At 42.4% G+C, this 23,649-nt stretch overlaps 1 protein-coding gene and 1 long non-coding RNA gene across 2 annotated transcripts in view; one reads left to right on the top strand and one right to left on the bottom strand.

Annotated features, from left to right (window-relative positions):
• GNAQ (G protein subunit alpha q) overlaps nucleotides 1–23,649 on the bottom strand; it is a 321,612-nt gene that overhangs the window by 9,478 nt on the left and 288,485 nt on the right. The window contains exon 6 of the mRNA XM_069576299.1: nucleotides 3,352–3,505. Coding sequence (XP_069432400.1) covers nucleotides 3,352–3,505 — 154 coding nt within the window. The remainder of the gene's footprint in view (nucleotides 1–3,351; nucleotides 3,506–23,649) is intronic.
• LOC138433512 (uncharacterized) lies at nucleotides 1,032–9,012 on the top strand. The gene is made up of 3 exons (XR_011254336.1): nucleotides 1,032–2,010; nucleotides 6,931–6,983; nucleotides 8,155–9,012. It is a non-coding gene; the product is annotated as an uncharacterized lncRNA (long non-coding RNA).

Genomic DNA, 23,649 nt, shown 5'->3' with positions numbered 1-23,649 from the left:
AAGAGTGTCCCAATTAAAAACATGATATATATATATACATATATATACACACACACATACATATATATATATATACATATACACAAAATAACTTAGTGTCCTAGCTTATTTAATGTACTATCGTTAACTTAATTCCATTGTTGTTATTGTTCAGTTGCTCAGTCATGTCCAATGTTTGCAACCCTGTGGACTGCAGCATACCAGGCTTCCCTATCTTTCACAATCTCCCAGAGATGGACCAATAGATTGTTAGAACCGATGCTGTCTTCCATTTTCATAAAAGAACATTATCTTTCTCGTTTGTTAATGAAATTTTACTTGTTCTTTTTGGGAAACAAAAGTCTACTCTTTTGACTCTTTCATCCTTTTTTATCTCTAAAGTATATCACAATCTAACTCAAGTTCACTGGAGAGCATTTGGAGTCTGTTATGCTTTTAAGCATAATTTGTTATCTGAATAAACATAAACTACAAAGAAATCATTATGGCCATCACAGCAGGAACAAAAATCCCATAGTCTCTATGAACAGTTTTGCAATTCAAGTCCATGTGGAAATGGTAATTTTCCTTCCTGAAGGGAAATAAAGAAATGACATTCATTATGATTAAGAACTTGTAAGTAAAGAAATGTGGAAGTGTGAAATTTATAATACTATAAACATGTGTGTTATAAACATGTCACTGCAGAGTGGGCCTAGAATTTTTTTCTCTCAGGTCATCTTACAAGGGCCTGAAGTCTCCTGGAATGACAGTTGCATCTGCTTTAGGAATAACTATCAGTGTCTTTTATTCTTTTCCCACAGACAAGTTTCCTCTATGTGTGATGTGTGTTATCAGGGGAGATGGACAGTAAAAAAAAAAAAAATCTTCAGATCTAACAACACTCACAGTGGGCTCATGTTGGAAGGAAGATGCTCTTACTTATAGTGATGGGGAACTCACTGGACAAAGGAGATATGTAAAAAGAAGAGGAAGAAGCCACGGAGAGAAGGAAGAATAGTACTCTAACACTTGCTGCAGGTCTTTATTGCAGGAAAACCAACCCTGGTGTGCTGTTCTGTGTGTGCTGTGTGTGTGCCTTGAGCCTTGGTGGGTCTGCTCTGTGCTCTGTCCTCCCGTAAGTATGCACATAATGAAAACATGCTGCCTACAGGCTTGTGCTATGTCAGGGGGTTGTGGTCCTTTCTCATTCGTGGATTTTCACCAAATTCTGAGAAAAACTACAACAAGTCTCCCTTTCCAGGCACATGAGGGAAGCATGTGTGTTGGGTGGTAAGCTGGAATCTTCGTGCCCATCTTATTTGGGCCAGTCTCGAGTTTAAGCAGTCAGCCTGTTGCTGTGGGAGAGAACTAGTGCTAGGTTGCCTCCTTCCACGGTTTGCTCAGGAGCACTGAGGGCTACAGCCTCAGGCATCTATGACTCGGTGGCGGACTAGTGGCCAAGTAAAAGGAGGAAAAGAGAATAAGCTAGGCAAGTATTTGTTTTTAAAGGAACCTCAAAGCACAAAGGAAAAGCTACTTGGACAGAGGATGGGAACACACTGCTGACAAGATCAGTATGATAACATCCCTACACGTTAGAATCCTATGTACCTCTGAGAAGGAACTTCAGTTCATTAACATGTAACGTTTCCCTTCCAAGAGCAGCATTGCACCAAACACACGTGTGATGAAAGATGAGTGAAACTCCATCCTCGATGTGTTGGCATCTTTGGGGAAAGCTATGAGGCCAAACTGAGTATTAGTTTTGAAGTAATTACCTTTCTTAAGGGGTTTGTAGAAGTACAAAAATGCTGCTGAGTTGACATACACACCAGATAGCTTATGCTGATAAAGTATTTTTTAAAAACAGCCCGTTCTCTTGTTGTACCTCTAGAATAGGTACTTTTGGATTTGTGTTCTTCTCTCTGCCAGGCACCGAGCTACGTGACTTGCATGTGTGATTCCACTCAATTCTTTTTTACGCAGGAGGAAACTGAGTACTTAAACGTGACTGAGGCCCCACTGCCGGTAAGTGGCAGAGCTGGTGCAGTTCTGTGCAACATTCAAAGTTTGTCCTCTTACCTACTATTCACTTAGATCTGGGTTTGGCAAGCTTTCTCTGTTTAAGGACCACAGAGTAAATATTTTGAGCTTCTGGGCCACTTGAGCTCTATCACAACCACTTAGTTCTGCTGCTGTAGCACAAAAGCAGCCAGACAGCATATACATGAGTGGGTGTGGCTGTTTCAGTAAAATTTTACTTATAAAAAGAGGCAACAGGCCATAGTTGTTTAGTCATTCAGTCAGGTCTGACTCTTTTGTGACCCCACCAGGCTCCTCTGTCCATGGGATTTCCCAGGCAAGAATCCTGGAGTGGGTTGCCATTTCCTTCTCCAGGGGATCTTCCTGACCCAGGGATCAAAACTGAGTTTCCTGCTTGGCAGGTGGATTCTTTACCACTGAGCCACCTAGGAAGCCCACAGTTAGCCACTCCTAATCTAGACTCCAGAGAGTGTGGGGAGCTGAGTGTGGATTCTGCAGGTAAGTTCTTACAGGGCAGGGGTTGTGACTCTTTCACCTGTGTCAGAGTGGCTGGTATGGATGCATTTTGTTACCAATCTGTCAGCAAGTAATATTTCTCAGAAGGGGTTGGGTGTTGTGCTCAGTCATCCAGGATTTCGGTCTAGTTGAGGAGGCAAGATTTGTTATAAGAAGGAAGTAAATAATGCAAAGTTCATAGACAGGAGTCCCTAAGTGGGTGCTACAGGCAGAGCTTAAAAGATGGGTGCCTTCTCTCAGGATGATGGGGCTTCATGGGGCCATGAAGCCCTCCAAAGAAAATATCTGTGTCAGGCATCATGCAGAAATGTCGCGCTTATGTTATCAATTATAGTCAACAAAACGAAAGTTTGGACCTAAAGCCCCAAGCAATTAAGTCACTCGATCAAGGTTTACAAATAGGAAGCATTAGAACTGGGATTTGAAGCTGATAGATCAACTCCAGACCATGGGCTCTTGACCACAAAATTCTGTTTTCTCTCCAGAGAGGAGAGGCAGACTGTTACCAAATGAAAGGGAACTCAAGAGGGAGCTATAATGGAAGATACATAGTCAAAACTAGGGCATGGTTCCCTCCTCTGATACGAAAGAAAGCTCCTTATGTACTTGGAAGGAAGTGTAACTTTCATCACTGTTGGTAAGTGAAACATTTCAGGTCATTAAAAGACAGGACAAACAATGATTCATACTCCATTAACACACGGGCTTCTGAGACACTGATGGAGTATGGGAGTGTGTCAGCCCTGGCCCTGGTCTCAGGAGGAGGGATATTTCCCTGGCTAAGGCGCTAGCTGAAGAGTGCAGACTTACCATCGTATTCCGGGAAATAGTCAACTAGGTGGGAATACATAATTTTCTCCTCTAGAAGATCTTTCTTGTTTAAGAACAGAATAACTGAGGAGTTCTGGAACCAGGGATATGTGATAATTGTTCTAAAGAGTGCTTTGCTTTCCTCCATTCGGTTCTGGAAAAAAAAAAAAAATCATCAGAAAAACAAGGCGTGAATCACATGATCACTCAGCCTGGGAACTGTTTGCTTTATTAGTCCAACCCATCTTTGGAATGCATTCAATTTCTGTGGCCTTGGGCTGAGCTTCCATGGCACCAGGATTTACACTGAAAAGGCTCAGCAGCTCTTTTCATTAGGCAAACTCTCAGGCTGATGAGCAGAAGAGAATAATAATAATAAATATCCACTGATATAACTTTTAAGGTAGAAAAAGAATCATCAAAGCCTAGAGAATCAAGTTGTACCTGGCAAACTGTCACAAATGCCCACCAAGAATTATTCATTCATGGCCAAATACTTAAGATCTGTATCAAAAACTAAGCACTAGGCTTCATTTTACATTTCTTAATCTATATGTACGAGGGACGTCACAATTAGTTCTATTACTTAACAGTCAAAACAAAGTTACTTTATTCTTTGCCCAAAGTGCATCAATATTTTTTAGAAGTGTTACTTTTTACTATATAAATATATATATGTGTGTGTATATATATATATATACACACACACACACATTCCCTGATTAGAAAAACACATGGAAAAATATTTTTAGATCACACATTTCCTATTTATCAGAACACACTTCTCCCTAAGTTTCACTGTAATTTTCATACAGAACTGTGGACCTATACATAGTAATTAGTTGGAGATACAAATGTAATATTGCTCACCACCTTCAGTGTTTTCAACTGAAGCTATCTATCAAGTCAGCCTAGGTAACAGAGAACCTCAATGAATTCTTAAGGAATTAGTCAGCCTGCTCTTACAAATGAAGATGTTTCAAGGGTACTTCTGACTTGGGTGATTACTCACCAGCCAAAAGCTAGACAGCCTCCTTGCTTAGCCCACATCTATTCACCAGCTCTTCCTTCTACAGACACACTTGCTTCTAAATCATTCCTGCCCTTGATCGCAGACCAAGGCGGCATATTTGGAGAATCCTCCTTGGGCCTGCATTTTCTCAGACAACAGAGAACACTCTCCATCCCCCTTGTCTTGGATCTATGTGTTATGACCAAGTCTGGGGCAATGGAAAAGTCTGCTGAGGATTGAGCCCACGTCTACTGCTAACAGGTGGCTTAATGGCTTAAGCCAGAAGATCCTATTCAAAAAGTGGGTTTGATTCCTGGGTCAGGAAGATCCCTTGGAGAAGGAAACGGCAACCCACTCCAGTATTCTTCCCTGAAGAATCCCATGAACAGAGGAGCCTGGCAGGCTACTGTCCATAGGGTCACAAAGAGCCAGACATGACTTGGCAACTAAACAAATAATCCTGTTTTCCTTGTACCTGGGGTGATTCAGGGCTGGGCTCTGAATCTAGGTTCCTGCCACTTGGACTATTGCTTTTCTTGTTTTTTGGTGACCAGTGTAGCCAAGCTGCTCAACCAGTCCAGTGAAACTCTAGGATTTTTGCCAAGAGCTTTGGAACAGAGAACCAGCTTTCATGAAGAAAGTGGAAGAAGCATCGTGTAGCCTTGAGCTTCCAGCAACCATTTTGAAACAGGAAGAAAAAGAAACTAGGTTTTAACTTCTTGGTCAAACCATGCCAAAACCTGGTGATGCTTCTGCATTTTTTAGTAATATCAACCAACTAAGCACTCTTTAGTTTTTAAGCTAGTTTGAACTGTATTTTTTCTGGATCTTATTATATATAAAATACTCCTCAGAGAAAAACAATATATTATTTATATGCAGAATCCCCCCAAAATGATGCAAATGAACTTATTTACAAAACAGAAACAGACTCACAGACTTTGAAAAAGAATGCTATTTGTAACTGAATCACTTTGCTGTACACCTGAAACTAACACAATATTGTTAACTCTGCTGCTGCTGCTGCTAAGTTGCTTCAGTCTATCCAACTCTGTGCGACCCCATAGACAGCAGCCCACCAGGCTTCCCCCATTCAATATTAAAAAAAAAATTTCATGCTTCTTTTTGATATAGATGGATCCACTTCATTCTCAAATTTCTAGAAGGAAGTGAATGAAAGATGTTTGAAGGATGACCTTGAAGACTATTGGTTCAAGCTGTTTACACATTCTGCTCAGCTTTTACCTTCCTGATGTAGAATGTGTCCTGAGTTTCACAGTTCAGCATTATAGAGGCCAACAACACTCTTCTGCATTACCCTATGACTGCTGTTCCAGAAAAAGTTCTGGGAAGTTGAGCTCACCAAGCAATTTCCTATATCCTGAATATGTCTTGCTCTTTTCTTCTATAAAGTGTTCCAATTCAAATCAAGCTGAAAAGGTCTACTGTTCAAAAGGAGACCTTTACCAAACCTGATTAAAGTCCATCACCACCAATCGAAATTGAGCAGAATGCTGTGGGCTCCTGGTCATGGAAGCCTTCCTCTGTCCCCCATTTCTTGTTTGTAGGAAACAGGCTTCAGCCTCCATGACCTTCCCTGAGTTTCAAAGGGCAAACAGCTGCTAATCAGGGAAGTGAGGGATGCAGCCTCGGAACAGGGTCCTGGTTCCAACTCAAGGGATACACATAACAATACCTTTGAGCTTGTCTGCAGAACTAAAACCCCCAACAAATGAAAGATATTAATTACTAGACGAAATAAGCTTCACTCCAGAGAACAGGTCACAGTTGGGATAACCCCCAGAATCATAGAAGCTCATCGGTAGATCACCTGAGGCCAGATGCAAGGAGTGCAGGTCCTGCACACACCCTGATCCTCAGGCAATCCCACCCTGATCCTCACCAGCAATCCCACCCTGATCCTCACCAGCAATCCCACCCTGATCCTCACCAGCAATCCCACCCTGATCCTCACCAGCAATCCCACCCTGATCCTCACCAGCAATCCCACCCTGAATACTGCTATGAAACTCCCCACCAAGTCCCCCTGGGTTGGGACACACCATTCTGAGGGCTTGAGTCCCCTGTGGCCCCCTTTGCCTGGAAAAGCAATAAAGCTATTCTTTACTATTTCATTCAAAACTGTCTCTGAGATTCAATTCGACTCTGGTGCACAGAGGCCAAGTTTGTGGCATCATAATCTCTTTACCTTTACACTTTGTGCCTACCATTAGATAAATATGCAGGGATGGGTTACTTCAAGGGACAGTGTTTATTTCACAGCACATATTTAGTATAAATAATATGCACAGCCTTTAAAAAGAGTATTGTTACAATCTATGTGCCTTTTACTGATTGTCATCACCAGCAAAAAAATTTTAAGCCTGGAAACAATATTCACTGAGAAATGATCTCTTGTAGCCTGAGATTTTACAGGTTGAAAATTTCATGACTGAAGGAAAGCAAAGGCCCTAATTAGAACTGAAAGAATTAAAGGATCTAAAGACAGTTAATTAGATAGTGACATCCCTGAGGAAAGAATTAACTTTTCTTATTTATGGTTATAGCAATTCCAGAAAATCATACTGTGGCCTTCAGAGAAGTCATGTCTAAAGAGCGGGTATGTACACCTTGGGCCTCAACCAGGTAGCCTCCATCCGAAAGGCTTATCATTGTGATTAGCACTCTCCAGAAGGGGTATGATGGGGTCCCCAGGGGAGGGCCCTACTGGGACTTTTTTTAGGTTGAAGTCTAAGGTTGAAGTCCTAGGGTGGTTAGACCCTAGGTAGAGACTAGAAAGGGGAGAGGAGTGGTCCTGACTTTGAGTTCATGCACAAGGAGGCACCTGACGTCTCTCTGATTAAGTTTCAAGTCAGGACTGGATCCCCCAAGCTCCAGATGGGGGTCTACTGGAAGGGGGCCTCATACTAGGACACAGTGGAGACAGTGGACCACGCCCAGCCCTGGGTCCTAGAGATGTCTTGTGGTGGTGGCTATCCCTCTGTGCCCAGGGCTGCTGCACCCAGGCCATGGTGGAGGTGAGCCTGCTGACCGGCCTGGTCCCATTGAAGCTTTGCCAGTGTCTGCAGTCTGGGGTTGTTCTAGGCCGTTTTCCAACTTGGCAAATGCTGTGTGGCCTCGGCAGGAGCTTCTCACTCAGGGGAAAGCTAAATAGCAGCAAAGTGGGTGGCTGATCAGCAGCATTAGCACCCATATACCTCCAACCTGATCTACCAAATTCAGTCTCAGGAACTTGCTTGGTGCTCAGTGGTTAAGATTCCATGCCTCCAATGCAGTGGGCATGGGTTCGATCCCTGATCAGGGAACTATGATCTCGAATGCTGTGCAGCACTGCCAAAAAAACAGCAACAACCAAAAAACCCCCTCAATCTTAGGGGGTGAGCCCTAGGAATCTACATTTTTAGCAGGCCCTCCAGGGGATTCTGATGTAGGGTTAACTTTGGGAAGCACTGTGATGGAGGTGGGCTTCTCCAAATTAGCATGTGTTAGGAATCACCTGGGGACATGGGCTGTGACTCAGCTTGGGGTGGGACCCAGGAGCCTGCATTTCTAATAAGCTTGGAAGTGAGGCTGATGCTGCTGACACACAGCACGCACTTGGAGTTGGAAGGTGCAGAGAGCTTGCTGAGCTAGGGACCACAGCAAGAAACCCAACACGCTATCCTGTTTTCGTGATAAGACGTGCTAGTTGCACATCCAGCCCAGTGCCCTAGTCGTGCAATGAAAATCTAACTGTGCTGGTGTCCTGCTTTTTGTCTCTCCCAATTAAGATTCATCATGAGAAACGCTGGGCTGGAGGAAGCACAAGCTGGAATCAAGACTGCCAGGAAAAATATCAATAACCTCAGATATGCAGATAACACCACCCTTATGGCAGAAAGTGAAGAACTAAAGAGCCTCTTGATGAAACTGAAAAAGTTGGCTTAAAGCTCAACATTCAGAAAACTAAGATCATGGCATCCAGGCCCATCACTTCATGGCAGGTAGATGGGGAAACAGTGGAAATAGTAACTTAAGTTTATTTTGGGGTGCTCCAAAATCACTGCAGATGGTGACTGCAGCCGTGAAATTAAAAGACGCTTACTCCTTGGAAGGAAAGTTATGACCAACCTAGATAGCATATTGAAAAGCAGAGACGTTACTTTGCCAACAAAGGTCCATCTAGTCAAGGCTATGGTTTTTCCAGGGGTCATGTATGGATGTGAGAGTTGGACTGTGAAGAAAGCTGAGTGCAGAAGAATTGATGCTTTTGAACTGTGCTGTTGGCAAAGACTCTTGAGAGTCCCTTGGACTGCAAGGAGATCCAACCACTCCATCCTAAAGGAGATTAGTCCTGGGTGTTCATTGGAAGGACTGATGTTGAAGCTGAAGCTCCAGTACTTTGGCCACCTGATGCGAAGAGCTGACTCATTTGAAAAGACCCTGATGCTGGGAAAGATTGAGGGCAGGAGGAGAAGGGGACGACAGAGGATGAGGTGGTTGGATGGCATCACCGACTCAACGGACATGGGTTTGGGTGGACTCCAGGAGTTGGTGATGGATAGGGAGGCCTGGTGTGCTGCGGTTCATGGGGTTGCAAAGAGTCGGACACGAGTGAGCGACTGAACTGAATAAAGATTCTTACTTTATGCCGTGTAAGTTGTTTTTCACTCCACAGTGAGAATTTCTAATACTTTTAACCCCCAGGGGAATGTTTACAAATCGATATACTCCTGCTCAAAGCCCCCAGACTAAATCCTAAATGGGACTAACATCAGGTTTTTATGATGTCTCGCAAGGTGATGGACTGTGCAGAGAGGGAGGCACAATCCACTTTGCTCAGTAAAAACTCAAGTCTGTGAGGGAACAGTGTGTCCCAGGAGACTGGTGTCACTTGCTTTTTAGTAATTCTCTAGGGTCTGGAGTTGCAAGTAAGAGAACAAAATAACAACATATGAGACACTGAATTTATCAGTCATACATGTGAGGATCTGTTCACCTCTAAGACAAGTTTAAAAGCAGTCTCAGGGAAGTGGTGCAATCTTATGCTCCTCCTCTTGGGGTTAAAACCAGTCAGTTCAAAAAGGATGTCAATTAAGGTTTCTATTTTCTTCCAAACACTAAGACTCTTTATTAACCAGGTGGGACTGCCTATACTTGAGGTCCAAGGAGGTTTCTGACTTCTTGTTGACCCCATACACACTTCTCCTAAACGGAAAGCAATGAAGGGTGGCCTGGTGAGAGAGCTAGAACAGAGGGAGCAGAGATCAAGTGGCCTACCTAGTCTCCACCCACAAGTCTGAGCAAGCTCTGGGAGTTGGTGAAGCTGGCAGAAGGGAAGCCTGGCATGCTGCAGTCCATGGAGTTGCAAACAGTCAGACACAACTGAGTGACTGAACTGACTGAGTCCCCACTCTTAGAGATGTGGGAAAAGCAAAGGGTCACAGGGACCAAGGACAGTCTGCCAGAGAGTGAGCACAGTGGGTTGAGTGGTCTCCACGCAGTCACCCTGCCTCCAGTAAACGTGGCCACAGAAATGTCAGTCTTGCCCAGATCATTTGCTATGAACTCTCGCACTCTGACGTACATATGGTGAAATCCTTACCTCCATTTAAGTATTCAAAAGCTAGGCCATCAGGAGGTAACTGGGATTAATGCCGATTTTAAAAGAGACCTCACACCTTCCGCTATGTGAGGACACAGCAAGAGGATGGCCATCTATGAACCAGGAGGCAGGCACTCACCAGATGCTGAAACTGCCCAAGGCTTGATCCTCCCAGCCCCCAGGGCTGTGAGAAACAAATGTCTGTCATTTCTAAGCCACCTGGTCAATGGTGCCAATCGCCAGATTCAGACTTAAATTGAAGAAAGTAGGGAAAACCGCTAGAACATTCAGGTATGACCTAAATCAAATCCCTTATGATTATACAGTGGAAGTGAGAAATACATTTAAGGGACTAGATCTGATAGATAGAGTGCCTGATGAACTATGGACGGAGGTTCGTGACATTGTACAGGAGACAGGGATTAAGACCATGCCCATGGAAAAAAAATGCAAAAAAGCAAAATGGCTGTCTGAGGAGCCCTTAACAAATAGCTTGGAAAAGAAGAGAAGTGAAAAGCAAAGGAGAAAAGGAAAGATATAAGCATTTGAATGCAGAGTTCCAAAGAGTAGCAAGAAGAGATAAGAAAGCCTTCCTCAGTGATCAATGCAAAGAAATAGAGGGAAACAACAGAATGGGGAAGACTAGAGATCTCTTCAAGAAAATTAGAGATACCAAGGGAACATTTCATGCAAAGATGGGCTCAATAAAGGACAGAAATGGTATGGACCTAACAGAAGCAGAAGATATTAAGAAGAGGTGGCAAAAATACACAGAAGAACTGTACAAAAAAGATCTTCATGACCCAGATAATTGCGATGCTTTGATCACTCACCTAGAGCCAGACATCCTGGAATGTGAAGTCAAGTGGGCCTTAGAAACCATCACAATGAACAAAGCTAGTGGAGGTGATGGAATTCCAGTTGAGCTATTTCAAATCCTGAAAGATGATCCTGTGAAAGTGCTGCACTCGATATGCCAGCAAATATGGAAAACTCAGCAGTGGCCACAGGACTGGAAAAGGTCAGTTTTCATTCCAATCCCAAAGAAAGGCAAAGCCAAAGAATGCTCAAACTACCGCACAATTGCACTCATCTTACACGCTAGTAAAGTAATGCTCAAAATTCTGCAAGCCAGGCTTCAGCAATACGTGAACCGTGAACTTCCAGATGTTCAAGCTGGTTTTAGAAAAGGCAGAGGAACCAGAGATCAAATTGCCAACATCCACTGGATGGTTGAAAAAGCAAGAGAGTTCCAGAAAAACATTTATTTCTGCTTTATTGACTATGCCAAAGTCTTAGTGACTTAGTGACTGTGTGGATCACAATTAACTGTGGAAAATTCTGAAAGAGATGGGAATACCAGACTATTTGACCTGCCTCTTGAGAAACCTAAATGCAGGTCAGGAAGCAACAGTTAGAACTGGACATGGAACAACAGACTGGTTCCAAACAGGAAAAGAAGTATGTCAAGGCTGTATATTGTCACCCTGCTTATTTAACTTATATGCAGAGTACATTATGAGAAACGCTAGACTGGAAGAAGCACAAGCTGGAATCAAGATTGCAGGAAGAAATATCAATAACCTGAGACATGCAGATGACACCACCCTTATGGTAGAAAGTGAAGAGGAACTAAAGAGCCTCTTGATGAAAGTGAAAGAGGAGAGTGAAAAAGTTGGCTTAAAGCTCAACATTCAGAAAACTAACATCGTGGCATCGGGTCCCATCACTTCATGGGAAATAGATGGGGAAACAGTGGAAACAGTGTCAGACTTTATTTTTGGGGGCTCCAAAATCACTGCAGATGGTGACTGCAGCCATGAAATTAAAAGACGCTTACTCCTTGGAAGGAAAGTTATGACCAACCGAGACAGCATATTCAAAAGCAGAAACATTACTTTGCCAACAAAGGTCCGTCTAGTCAAGGCTATGGTTTTTCCAGTGGTCATGTATGGATGTGAGAGTTGGACTGTGAAGAAGGCTGAGCGCCAAAGAATTGATGCTTTTGAACTGTGGTGTTGGAGAAGACTCTTGAGAGTCCCTTGGACTGCAAGGAGATCCAACCAGTCCATTCTGAAGGAGATTAACCCTGGGATTTCTTTGGAAGGAATGATGCTAAAACTGAAGCTCCAGTACTTTGGCCACCTCATGCGAAGAGTTGACTCACTGGAAAAGACTCTGATGCTGGGAGGGATTGGGGGCAGGAGGAGAAGGGGGCGACAGAGGATGAGATGGCTGGATGGCATCACTGACTTGATGGACGTGAGTCTGAGTGAACTCCGGGAGTTGGTGATGGACAGGGAGGCCTGGCATGCTGCAATTCATGGGGTCACAAAGAGTCAGACACAACTGAGCGACTGAACTGAACTGAACTGAACTGAACTGGTTTATGGTGTTTTGTTACCTAAGCTGAAGGAGACTTAAGACAACACTGATCAGGTGAGTCGCTCCTCCCAAGGCTGGAATCAGTGAAGAGGTGGAAGTGCTAATCTCTATCTTGATGTCTGGCCTGGGCTGAAGGAGAGGCTCCCTGCTCCCCACTGTGTAAATCACAAGCAGAATGGTGGAACCAAGATCATCAGAAAAGGACTGGTTCAGGCTATTGTTGAGGGGGTTTCACACCTCTAATCCTTAACATCCCATATTGATTCCCAAGATTCTCACACAAATCCAACAGCAAAAACACACAATTTCTGATTAAAACATAGGTAGAGGATCTGAACAGACATTTTCCCAAAGAAGACAGACAGATGACCAATAGTAACTACAAGAAAAGATATTCAACAAGACTAATCATCAGGGAAATGCAAATCTAAATACTATGAGGTATCACCTCACACCTGTCAGAATGGTTAGCATCAAAAAGCCAAAAAAAAAAAAAAGTAGGGGCAAGGAATGGAGGAAAGGGAACCCTTGTGGACAGCTGGTAGGACTATTAAAGTGGTGCAGCTGCTATGGAAAGCAGTAAGGAAGTTCCTCAAAAAATGAAAAACAGAACTATTATATGATCTAGCAATTCCATTTTTGGGTATTTATCTGAAGGAAATGAAAACACTAACTTGAAAAGATATCTATACATCCACATTCAATGCAACATTATTTACACTAGCTAAGACATGGAAGCAACCTGCATCATCAACGGATGAATGGATCAAGAAAACTGAGATATGTATAATATATACATATGGATATTTATAATACATACATATGGATATGTATAATTATTTATGTATAATGTATATATATATGCATATATAGCACATTTAGTCGGAGAAGGCAATGGCACCCCACTCCAGTACTCTTGCCTGGAAAAGCCCACGGACGGAGGAGCCTGGTGGGCTGCAGTCCATGGGATCGCTAAGGGTTGGACACGACTGAGTGACTTCACTTTCACTTTTATGCATTGGAGAAGGAAATGGCAACCCACTCCAGTGTTCTTGCCTGGAGAATCCCAGGGACGGGGGATCCTGGTGGGCTGCCATTTATGGGGTCGCACAGAGTCGGACACGACTGAAGCGACTTAGCAGCAGCAGCACATTTAATATATACACATGTCAGTTCTTTATAATGTGTATATGTATAATATATATAACACACGCACACATACATATACATGCAATAGAATATTATTCAGCCATAAAAACCACGCCATTTACAACAACATAGATGAACCTTGAGGGTATTATGCTAAGTGGAATAAATCAGACAGAGAAAGACATACTATATAATCTCATTTATGCTGATTCTTAAAAACAGGGGCTTCCCTAGTGGCTCAGGGATAAATAGCTCACCTGCCCCTCTAGGAGACATGCATCGTCTAGGAAGAGTCCACATACTGCTGAGCAATTAAGCCTGTGTATCGCAACTGCTGGGCCTGTGCTCTGCAGCAAGAGAAGCCACAACAATGAGAAGCCTGAGCACTGTAACTAGAGAGTAGCCCCCACTTGCCATAGCTAGAGGAAGTCTGCGTGCAGCAACAAAGACCCAGCACAGCCCAAACTAACCAGCTAACTCAAACAAACGAAAAAATATAAACAAGTATAGATACAGAGAACAGATTGGTTACCAGTGGTAGGGAGGCAGAAGACAGGTGAAACAGGTAAAGGTGGTTAAAAGGTACAAACTTCGAATTATAAAATAAGTCAGTCCTGGGGATGTAGTATACAGCACGATGACTACAGTTAACAAGACTGTATTGTATATTTGTAAGCTGCTAAGATAGTAGATCTTAAAAGTCCTCATCACAAGAAAAGAAATTAAAACTGTGAGGTGATGGATGTTATCTAGATTTATTGCGGTGATCATTTTGCAGTATATACAAACACTGGGTCATTATGTTGTACACCTGAAACTAATATAATGTTATCTGCCTCCTGCATCTGCATGCATGCTCAGTGGTGTCCGGTTCTTTGTGACCCCCATGGACTGTAGTCCACTAGGCTCCTCTATGCAAGGAATTTTCCAGGCAAGAATATTGAAGTGGGTTGCTGTTTCCTTCTCCAGGGGATCTTCCCAACCCAGGAGGGATCAAACCCGTGTCCCCTGTACTGGTAGGCGAGTTCTTTACCACTGAGCCACCAGGGAAGCACAGGTCTATGTATGAGTCCCTTAAGAGGGGTTAAAAAGAGGCTGGGGTCACATACGCAAGAAAGGTTTGAGTGGGGAAGGCTTAAAAACAATGTGGTTCTGAGTTGACTCCTGAGAGATGGAGAGATTATAAGGAAAAAAGAAGAGCAAAAGCAAAAGGGAATTGAAACCCAGGACCGTCTGGAGGGACCTGTGATGATTCTGTGTAAAACAGTTTGTGGAATTCTGATCTCTGCAACTTAGGTATCAAGTAAGAAAAATTTCCACGTTGAGACTGTGAAACAATTCCTCTTCATTTACATTTCACAGTGGGGGCTGGGAGGCATAAACACACGGGGCCCCATGAAGAACATACGCACTCCTGTCCCCGCCAGTCATGAAGTAAGCTGCTGGCTCCCACTGCCTGCCTGTCTCCAGGGCTGGCAGGAAGCTCTATCAGACATCTCCAGTGTGGCTTGCAGAGAGAGAGACAATTACCTGCCCGGAGGTAAGTAGCCTCTGCCTTCCTTCCTTTTGGCTCTCATACAAACCTCCCTCCTATCAAGAAAAAGGCCAGATCCTGTGGACATGGCCCAAGATCCCTACAGGAAGTTGGCTTTCTTCAGGCTATGACTTTACCCAAAACTCGGCACAAAAAATTATCAACGGGCCTCAAGGGACACTAGTTCATGTCTTTAGCCCTTGTAGTCCAGCTGCCAATGACAGCGTGGGTTGGCACTCTGCCAAGGTGGTACTTCCCTCCAGCAAGAACCAGCGTTAAACCAGATATCTGAACATCACTTTTCCTAACTTTTGCAAGTCATTATTTTGCCAGTAAATACAAGTTCTAAGAATACAATTTAAATGAGACCTTCATTCATTTCTATGATCCAACTCACCCACCTGCCAGCCTCTCCCTGTCGCTATTTCCCCCTCATATCAGAGCCTTATTTATTTATATTCTCCGTAAGGTCTAGAACATAGCCTTTAACTAGACACAAGAAATAAGCGTGAAGACTGCTCAGTCACCACTGAGGGCCTTACAGTCATCTAGGAGTTGTTCTCAGCTGCTATCTGAGGTAGGATGCGCCCCAGACACAATAGGATGCAGCTTTTCAGGGCTCAGAAATGCAGAGTGATCCACAAATGCACTAACTGATGCCAGAACTTGGGTCAAGGGCCTGTGATTCTTTGCTTATAACTTGTGTTCACAATTCAATGATTCTGCATTTCCTGAGCTTTCTTCTAAAAACGGCCAAGTGACACACTTGATTTAAATGAGTGAGGTCCAGATACATGGACAGAGTGGTTACATGAGCATTTTGGTAAAGTAACAGACTGTTTAGCCACAAGGAAAGATACACATTTTATCATGCCTTAAATATTCTTCAGTTACAAGTTAAGACATCTGCTGGTCACACACTCACACTCAATTTTAATGCCTAGCTGTTTGTAAGGCTGCTTCTATATACTGCGCATGATGAAAAACGTGCTGCCAAGGTACGTTCCACAAGGTACCAGTTTCATTAGCATCATTTCTGCTTCTGAAAGTGATCAGGAAAGGAGATTATTGGGATATAGGATACAGGATTATTAGGATATGCATTTTAAATACCACTCTTCACCCTTACTGCCATGACAAGCTTCACTATTAATTCTGTCACAATTTACCAAAGAATACCTCATAAATTACTTTATTAAAGTTATTATTTTAAAAGAGCAAAGACTAGTTGACTGTTAATGTAATGATTCATAATAATATAGAATTTGAATCAATCATTATCATTTGTAGTTTATCAAACACTGAATACTTTGAAAAACTCACATCCTTAACAAGGACAACTTAGGTATCAAGTAAGAAAAATTGATTTCATTTACATGTGTCGACTGGGTAAATAAATGTACCGACTCAAAAGACAGGAACTCCAAAGCCTTTATGGAAAAAAAAAAAAAAATTTGCAAGCCTGGTCTGCATCTCTTTCTTTGCTTGATTATTTAGGAAAAAGCTTGATGTACTTTGTATCTCCAGTAGGATCTCACTGATATGTGTCCGAGCTGACATCAACACACATTCAAAACACCTGTGCTGAGCTCCTGTTGCTGGGGGGAGGTGGGAGTGGGAAGGGCCAGGACTGTGAGCTCCCTTGGTTTGAAAAATGACTCTTGTGACCTTGGGCAAGTGACTGCACCTCAGCTTCCTCGTATCTCCCAGGGCTTGGGAGCACAGAATGGAATGCTGCACGCAAAGCACTCAGCTGTGACCCCAGCACACAGCAGTTTTCTATAGTGTACTCTCAGACATGGCAAAATTGCTATGTAAGAACCTCCTGTTAAGGTGATCGCTGACCTCAAATCTTTAGCCAAACTATAAATCCAGTAAAATCTATTTCCTGAAATTGCACAAAGTTAATCTATCCATGGTTTCAAGTCCAGATACATCCGATTTATAAAAAACTGGAAAAATCATCCAGGTTTCTGCCAAATACTTAGAGTCAGTTTCTTCCTAAGATTCTCCACATGTTAAGGGGGAGTATCTTCAAAATCTCTATAAACGGTTAATACTTACATGATCGGTCCACCCAAAACGATTGTTCTCTTGCTCTCTGTACATCCCCTGCTTGACCAGTCCCTGCTTGAAGGACACGCTACTCACATGACTGACCTTCCCTCTTAATCACAGAACCTAAACATACTTGCCCCTAGGCCTCAGCTAGTGATTGTTCTAATCTGTGGATCAGAACATCTCCACTGTGATAGTTTATCAAAGGGCCTCCAGAGAAGGGCACACCCATCTGCTTCTTCTGGTAACTGATGAGCCAATGTGAAGGTGAAGTAGCTCAGTCATGTCCAACTCTTTAAGACCCCATGGACTGTAGCCTACCAGGCTCCTCTGTCCACGGGATTTCCAGGCAATAGTACTGGAGTGGATTGCCATTTCCTTCTCCAAGGGATCTTCCCAACCCAGGGATTGAATCCGGGTCTCCCACATCGTAGACAGACGCTTTACCATCTGAGCCACCAGGGAAGTCCACTGATGCAACCTGATGTCAATTCCCCTTGTAATGGTTAGCCTCCCTCCACCCCTGGGTAGAGAAGACTGCTCCTTTGTCCCACCTGCTATCTGCCGCCACAGTGGGGTATCGCTGCAGGGCCCCTGAACTTCAGATGTGTAAGATCCCCCATCTATGAAACCATTAAGATGTCTCTGTTGCTCATTCAGGGCTCTTGCCTTACTCTTGGGACTGGCAAATACTGGGCTTGTCGGTGTGCAGCCTGATAACTCTCAACCCCAGAGTAAACCAAGAAAACAACTCATTAATATATAAGTGGAGCATTTGGAATGAGAAATAATTAAAGACAGCTCCCTAGCTATCCCACTTCTGCTATCCAAATTGACAACAGGAAGATAAATAATAAAGATACTAAACTTGGCCGGACATATATCATTTCCTCTGTAATTTTCTTAGTCTTTGCAAATATTTGCAAGTGATTATTGGAGATCAAATTTGGCAAACTCTTTAGGCTTGAAGGTTTTAATAGTATAATTTCTACCCGTGCATGAACCGATGTCTTCTACCTACACAGGATGTTTAGAGAAGCAAAGAAACACAGCACATTTGCTTGTGACCTCCAGGTGTAAGGTTTCTAGCAGAGATGAAGTCACAGAGCAGATGGGCCCTTGTGCAATGAACTTGTGCAGACCAGAGCGCACTGTAGGAGAGCAGGGAGGAGAGAAAAGGGTAGACAGAGATTGGAGGGACAGGGCAAGGAGAAGCGGCCACCCTCAGACCAAGGAAACCCCAGAGCCTCAACAGAGGTGAGCAGAAATATAACAAATGATGTAGAAGCCCACAGTCCCACAGCTTACAGAAGACAGGAGTATTCCTTTCATACTTTCTCATATTTTACTTCAGGGCTTCTCTGGTGGCTCAGCGGTAAAGAAACAAGTGACCAAATAGCAACCTCCTTTCAGAGATTGTTTTATAGCACATTGATCTTGCTATTGGTTAATTTCAATAGTTACAATATACTTTGTGCTCCAAGTCCTACTGATTGTATGCTTAATGCCAGTGAGCCAAAGTCTATCCTTAACTTATATATGCAAATTCCTTCTTTTTTTTCCCATAGTGTTAGTTGCTCAGTCGTGTCTGACTTTTTGTGACTGCCCGCCAGGCTCCTCTGTCCATGGAATTCTCCAGGCAAGAATACCGGAGTGAGTTGCCATGCCCTCCTCCAGGGGATCTTCCCAACCCAGGGACTGAACCAGGTCTCCGGCATTGCAGGCAGATTCTTCTTTACCATCTGAGCCACCAGAGAAGCCTATGCTGCTGCTGCTAAGTCGCTTCAGTCGTGTCCGATTCTGTGCGACTCCATAGATGGCAGCCCACCAGGCTCCTCCGTCCTTGGGATTCTCCAGGCAAGAACACTGGAGTGGGTCGCCATTTCCTTCTCCAATGCATGAAAGTGAAAAGTGAAAGGGAAGTTGCTCAGTCGTGTCCGACCCTTAGCGACCCCATGGACTGCAGCCCACACAGCTCCGCCGTCCATAGGATTTTCCAGGCAAGAGTACTAAAGTGGGGTGCCATTGCCTTCTCCAGAGAAACCTATAAGGCTCCTCAATTACTGAGCTAGGATTCAGACAGTTAATGCCTTGGGTAGTCACACCATTGACTTTTAAATTCACTGACCTTCCCCCCATCTTTCCTGTAATCTACCTATACCTCAAACTGAAAAAGGATTCTGCAGACTGTACTAGAGCTGTTAGCAAGGAGCAAAGTGTGTTTGAGTGCCAGCTTCCTTTGTTTCACTTGTCCACTTTCTGATTCTATAGTTAATGAATAGTGACCTGGCCAAATTGCTGGAGAAGTTGGATAAAGAGAAATAGAAACAGGCTGTCGGGATGAAGAGGTAAGAGATTAAAATGAAAACAAGCATGGACAATACAACTGAGCTTGTAAACACTGAATAGCCTGAAAAGGTCCAAGGAAGATTTGGCTGATCTACACAAAGCAATCATGTACACATTAGTACATCAGATTGAATCGGAACAAATTCCTGGTGTGTTAGTAAGTCTGGGAAAAACAGGAGTAAAATGAAATAAACTAAGCAATTAAGTAAAACATCTCCTTTGCTGACTTAAAATTTTTTCAGGGATGGGTCAAATTTGGCCCAGAAACATGTGGTTGCTTAATTCTTTGCCCAACGCAATAGGTGTTAGATAGGAATTTGGTTTGCCTTGTGTCCACAGAGATAAACTCAAAGAACTCGTATGGACTGCATTTTTGAGCCCTGTTCAATGGAGGCACTACCTGACCTGATCATCCTTGATCACACATCAAAGGTGTTGACATTAACTCTTGGTTCCTAAGCCTTTTCTCTCTTCTTCCACTGCAGAAGGATCAGACAATAGGTAAAAATGGAAAATTAAGATAGGAAATAACTCTGGAATTGGAGCAGATAAACTGAACACATAACAAAAAGTTAGAGAAAGGAGATGTAACGTATTCTCAAAAGGAATATATATTCTAAAACTAAGCCCTTTGTAAAGTAAGTTTGGAGTATTATATTCCTAAGGTTTTGTTTTTTTTTTAACATCTTTAAACAATACTAATTTGTCATATAATTAACAGGTTTTTAAAAATCTTTAGTTTTATTTTCAGGAACAATATTTGATGAAACATTTCTGACTGTGACATGTATTTTTGGCTATACGAATGTTATTATTTATTTTGTATAAGGTTTAATATTAATAATAACAACTAATATTTGTTTAGTGTGCATATATACTAGACATTGTTCAAAGGATTTTAGTATGTGAAAGGAGTTGGCAGTCCTTTCTGTAAAGGACTAGACAGTAAATATTTTAGGCTTTGCAGGACACACTGTCTCTATTGTAACAACTTAACTGCCCATGGATCAGGAAAGCATCTCTAGATGATATATAAATGTATGAGTGAGGCTAGGTTCCAATAAAACTGAGTTTTATAATCATCTTCATGTGTCACAAAATATTATTATTATTTTGACTCTTTCCCCAACCATTTACAAATGTAAAAACCAATTTTAGCTTGCAAGGTGTACATGAACAGATGGTGGGCTGGATCTGGCCTGAGGGCCAGTCTGCTGACCCTTGGTGTAGAACAGTATTTAATTCACACACCAACCCTAAGCAGAAGGCATTGCTGTGATTCCTGTTTTCTAGATGGGGAGACTGACAAAAAGCAAGTTAAAGTAACAAACCTAGTATGTAGCTACAAACTATTTGAATCATTAGCAAATTTATATCTATATGTTTTATATTCAATTTATGTTCAGAAAATTTATAATGTATGACAAAGCACATATTATCTTTGCTGTAATATCTTTCATCTTATATTTTCCTCCCTATTTACCTTTTTTTCTATAATTTTTAGTTAGATATTGAGGCTCTAAATTTATCTTCCTTTTCTTCTCCCCAGGAAAAAGTTTCCATTTTCTTTCTTTCTACAGCAGGAAGAATAAAACATGAGAAAGACATTCAGTGTTTTAATTCATTGCTTGATTTTCAGTGTCAGGGCAGTAGATCTATCTACTCAGATGTTGCACACATGTAAAAATGCCTTTCCAGTTGTTTTAACACCATACATCTGGCATTTTAAACCAATAAAGTTATTGTGAAATAGTCCTCATTTGAAGATGGAGATATATTTTTCATATTACTTTAAGTAGCTTCTTAAAAAAGTTAATTCTACAAACATTCCTAGTTAATAAAAAAACATTATTAAGGATCTATGTGTGGATCGGCTCTGTCTCTGCTTTTACTCTTTTCTTCCAGTGGCCTGAAGGCAACATGGAGGAAGGGCAGAGAAAAGAAACACAAAAAACTCAAACCACTCGACTGTGGTTTGTGTGTCGACTAAAACCTGAGTACAGGATCTAAAGGTAAACTTCTGGCTAAAATTCTGCTGCGTGCATTATCTGCAGTTTTCAATGATCTGTTTGATCCTTGTTCTATTGCCAGTGCTTTCATTTTGACACTGCACACTAGAATGAAGTCTTGGCACCTTTTAAAAGCAGTATTCACTGTTGGCTTAAAAAAAAAAAATCAGTATCCTCATCTTGAATGACTTATTTAGAGGCGCAAGAAATTCACCAGATGAATTTTACCCGACCCTGTGGGCCAATTCAAGAGATCCCTCCTTGAAAAACAATAAAGAACTCAATTATGCTTTAGACTAAAGCACTTTAAGAAACAATAGGCTCTTTCCCTTTTGTAATTCCCAGCATTTTGTATAATATACACATGACAGGAATTAACAGAAGGTACACAGGATATATGATAAAATTTACAAATATTAACCATTATTTTTCCATCAAAAAAGCATTAATTCCACCAATGAAAAACTGAAACCTGGTTGTAAACTGCTAAAGTGGAAAGTTTCAATATTCTGCCCAAGAGGAGAGTTTGCTACTTCTCTTTGTTCTTTATTCTGACAAAACCTCGATGAATGATTTTTAATAAAATGTTTTTTATAAAACATTTGCATAATAATCTTATTACTAAATTGGGCAATCAGACAAAAAAATTTAAAGTATCCATGTTCTACTATGTATGGAAAATCGTATTCTGCAGGTGATGAGAAGGTGTAAGATCTCTCCCAGAAACTAACAACCAAGTAAGATCCAAGACAAGTCCAACAAAAACACCATTTGAATAAAACTAACAGAAACCTTAAAAACATACAGAATCAACTTCTTTTACAGTGAAAGAAAAGAGATGGGAGGTGTGGGTGAACAATTCAAGTATCATGAAGAAAGCAACTTTGAAAGACATGAAGGAAGACTTGGAAAGTGAGCACATGAGCAAACAGCAATTTTCATGGGAAAATCTGTGCCTGTGGTCACAGACACACCATAGCTAGACTCACATGGTGTTACCATGGAGATTCAGTGGGAGAGGGCACACAACTGGCACACAGCCTTGAGAGAGTACATCCAACTTAAAACCTTTGTGGTTAAGGAACTTTTCAGGTATCTGGACAATACAAAGGTGTTAAGAGATTTATGAACCCACAATCCTATTGCGTTGGAGACTTGATGAGAGATAAAAGGAGAAACAATTAGAACTAATTCTACCGTTGAAAAGGACCAGACGAGGGAAATGGACACCACAGATCTTGAAAGTGCCAGAGGCCAAGTGAGGCAACAATAGTTCAAGTTTAAGGATGGATGTGTGTTGTAAACTGGCTAACATTCAGTTGATGGTGAATGCCCACTGTGTCTGATCATCTTTTCAGATTAACTGGTAGCTGAGTTGTGCCAAATTTGTCAAATATTCAATATATTTTTAAGGTTTTGCAAGTTTATAAGCTATAAATTTCACTCAACTCTAAGCACATCTGAAATCCCCCAATCTGTCTCCTCCACCCCACCAATATTTTCATCTTTCTGCATGCATGCTTAAATCACTTCAGCTGTGTTCACCTCTGTGTGACCCCATGGACTAGTAGAGCCTGCCAGGCTTCACTGTTCATGGAGTTCTCCAGGCAAGAATACTGGAGTGGGTTGCCCTGCCCTCCTCCAGGGATCTTCCAGACCCAGGGAATGAACCTGTGTCACTTCTGTCCCCTGCACTGGCAAGCGGGTTCTTTACCACTAGTGCCACCTGGGAAGCCCCTAAAGCCAAGTAAATGAATAAGAACTGCTATTCCTGATCTAGCTGAGTCCCCGGTGGAAGTTCAGAAACAAAGCAGAATGGACTTTGGGTGATAGTGACCATGTGCTCATTCATGGCTGTGATAAAAGAAGAGGGGCGTAAGTCTTATCAGTTCAGTTCAATTCAGTCGCTCAGTCATGTCCGACTCTTTGTGACCCCATGAATCGCAGCACACCAGGCCTCCCTGTCCATCACCATCTCCCGGAGTTCACCCAGACTCACATCCATCGAGTCCATGATGCCATCCAGCCATCTCATCCTCGGTCGTCCCCTTCTCCTACTGCCCCCAATCCCTCCCAGCATCAGGGTCTTTTCCAATGAGTCTACTCTTCGCATGAGGTGGCCAAAGTACTGGAGTTTCAGCTTCAGCATCATTCCCTCCAAAGAAATCCCAGGGTTGATCTCATTCAGAATGGACTG

Source organism: Ovis canadensis, chromosome 2 (assembly GCF_042477335.2).
Source record: "Ovis canadensis isolate MfBH-ARS-UI-01 breed Bighorn chromosome 2, ARS-UI_OviCan_v2, whole genome shotgun sequence".
In the NCBI taxonomy this organism is placed as follows: Eukaryota; Metazoa; Chordata; class Mammalia; order Artiodactyla; family Bovidae; genus Ovis; species Ovis canadensis.
The sequence above is the reverse complement of the archived record's forward strand: the minus strand, read 5'-3'. Positions and strand labels throughout refer to the sequence as shown.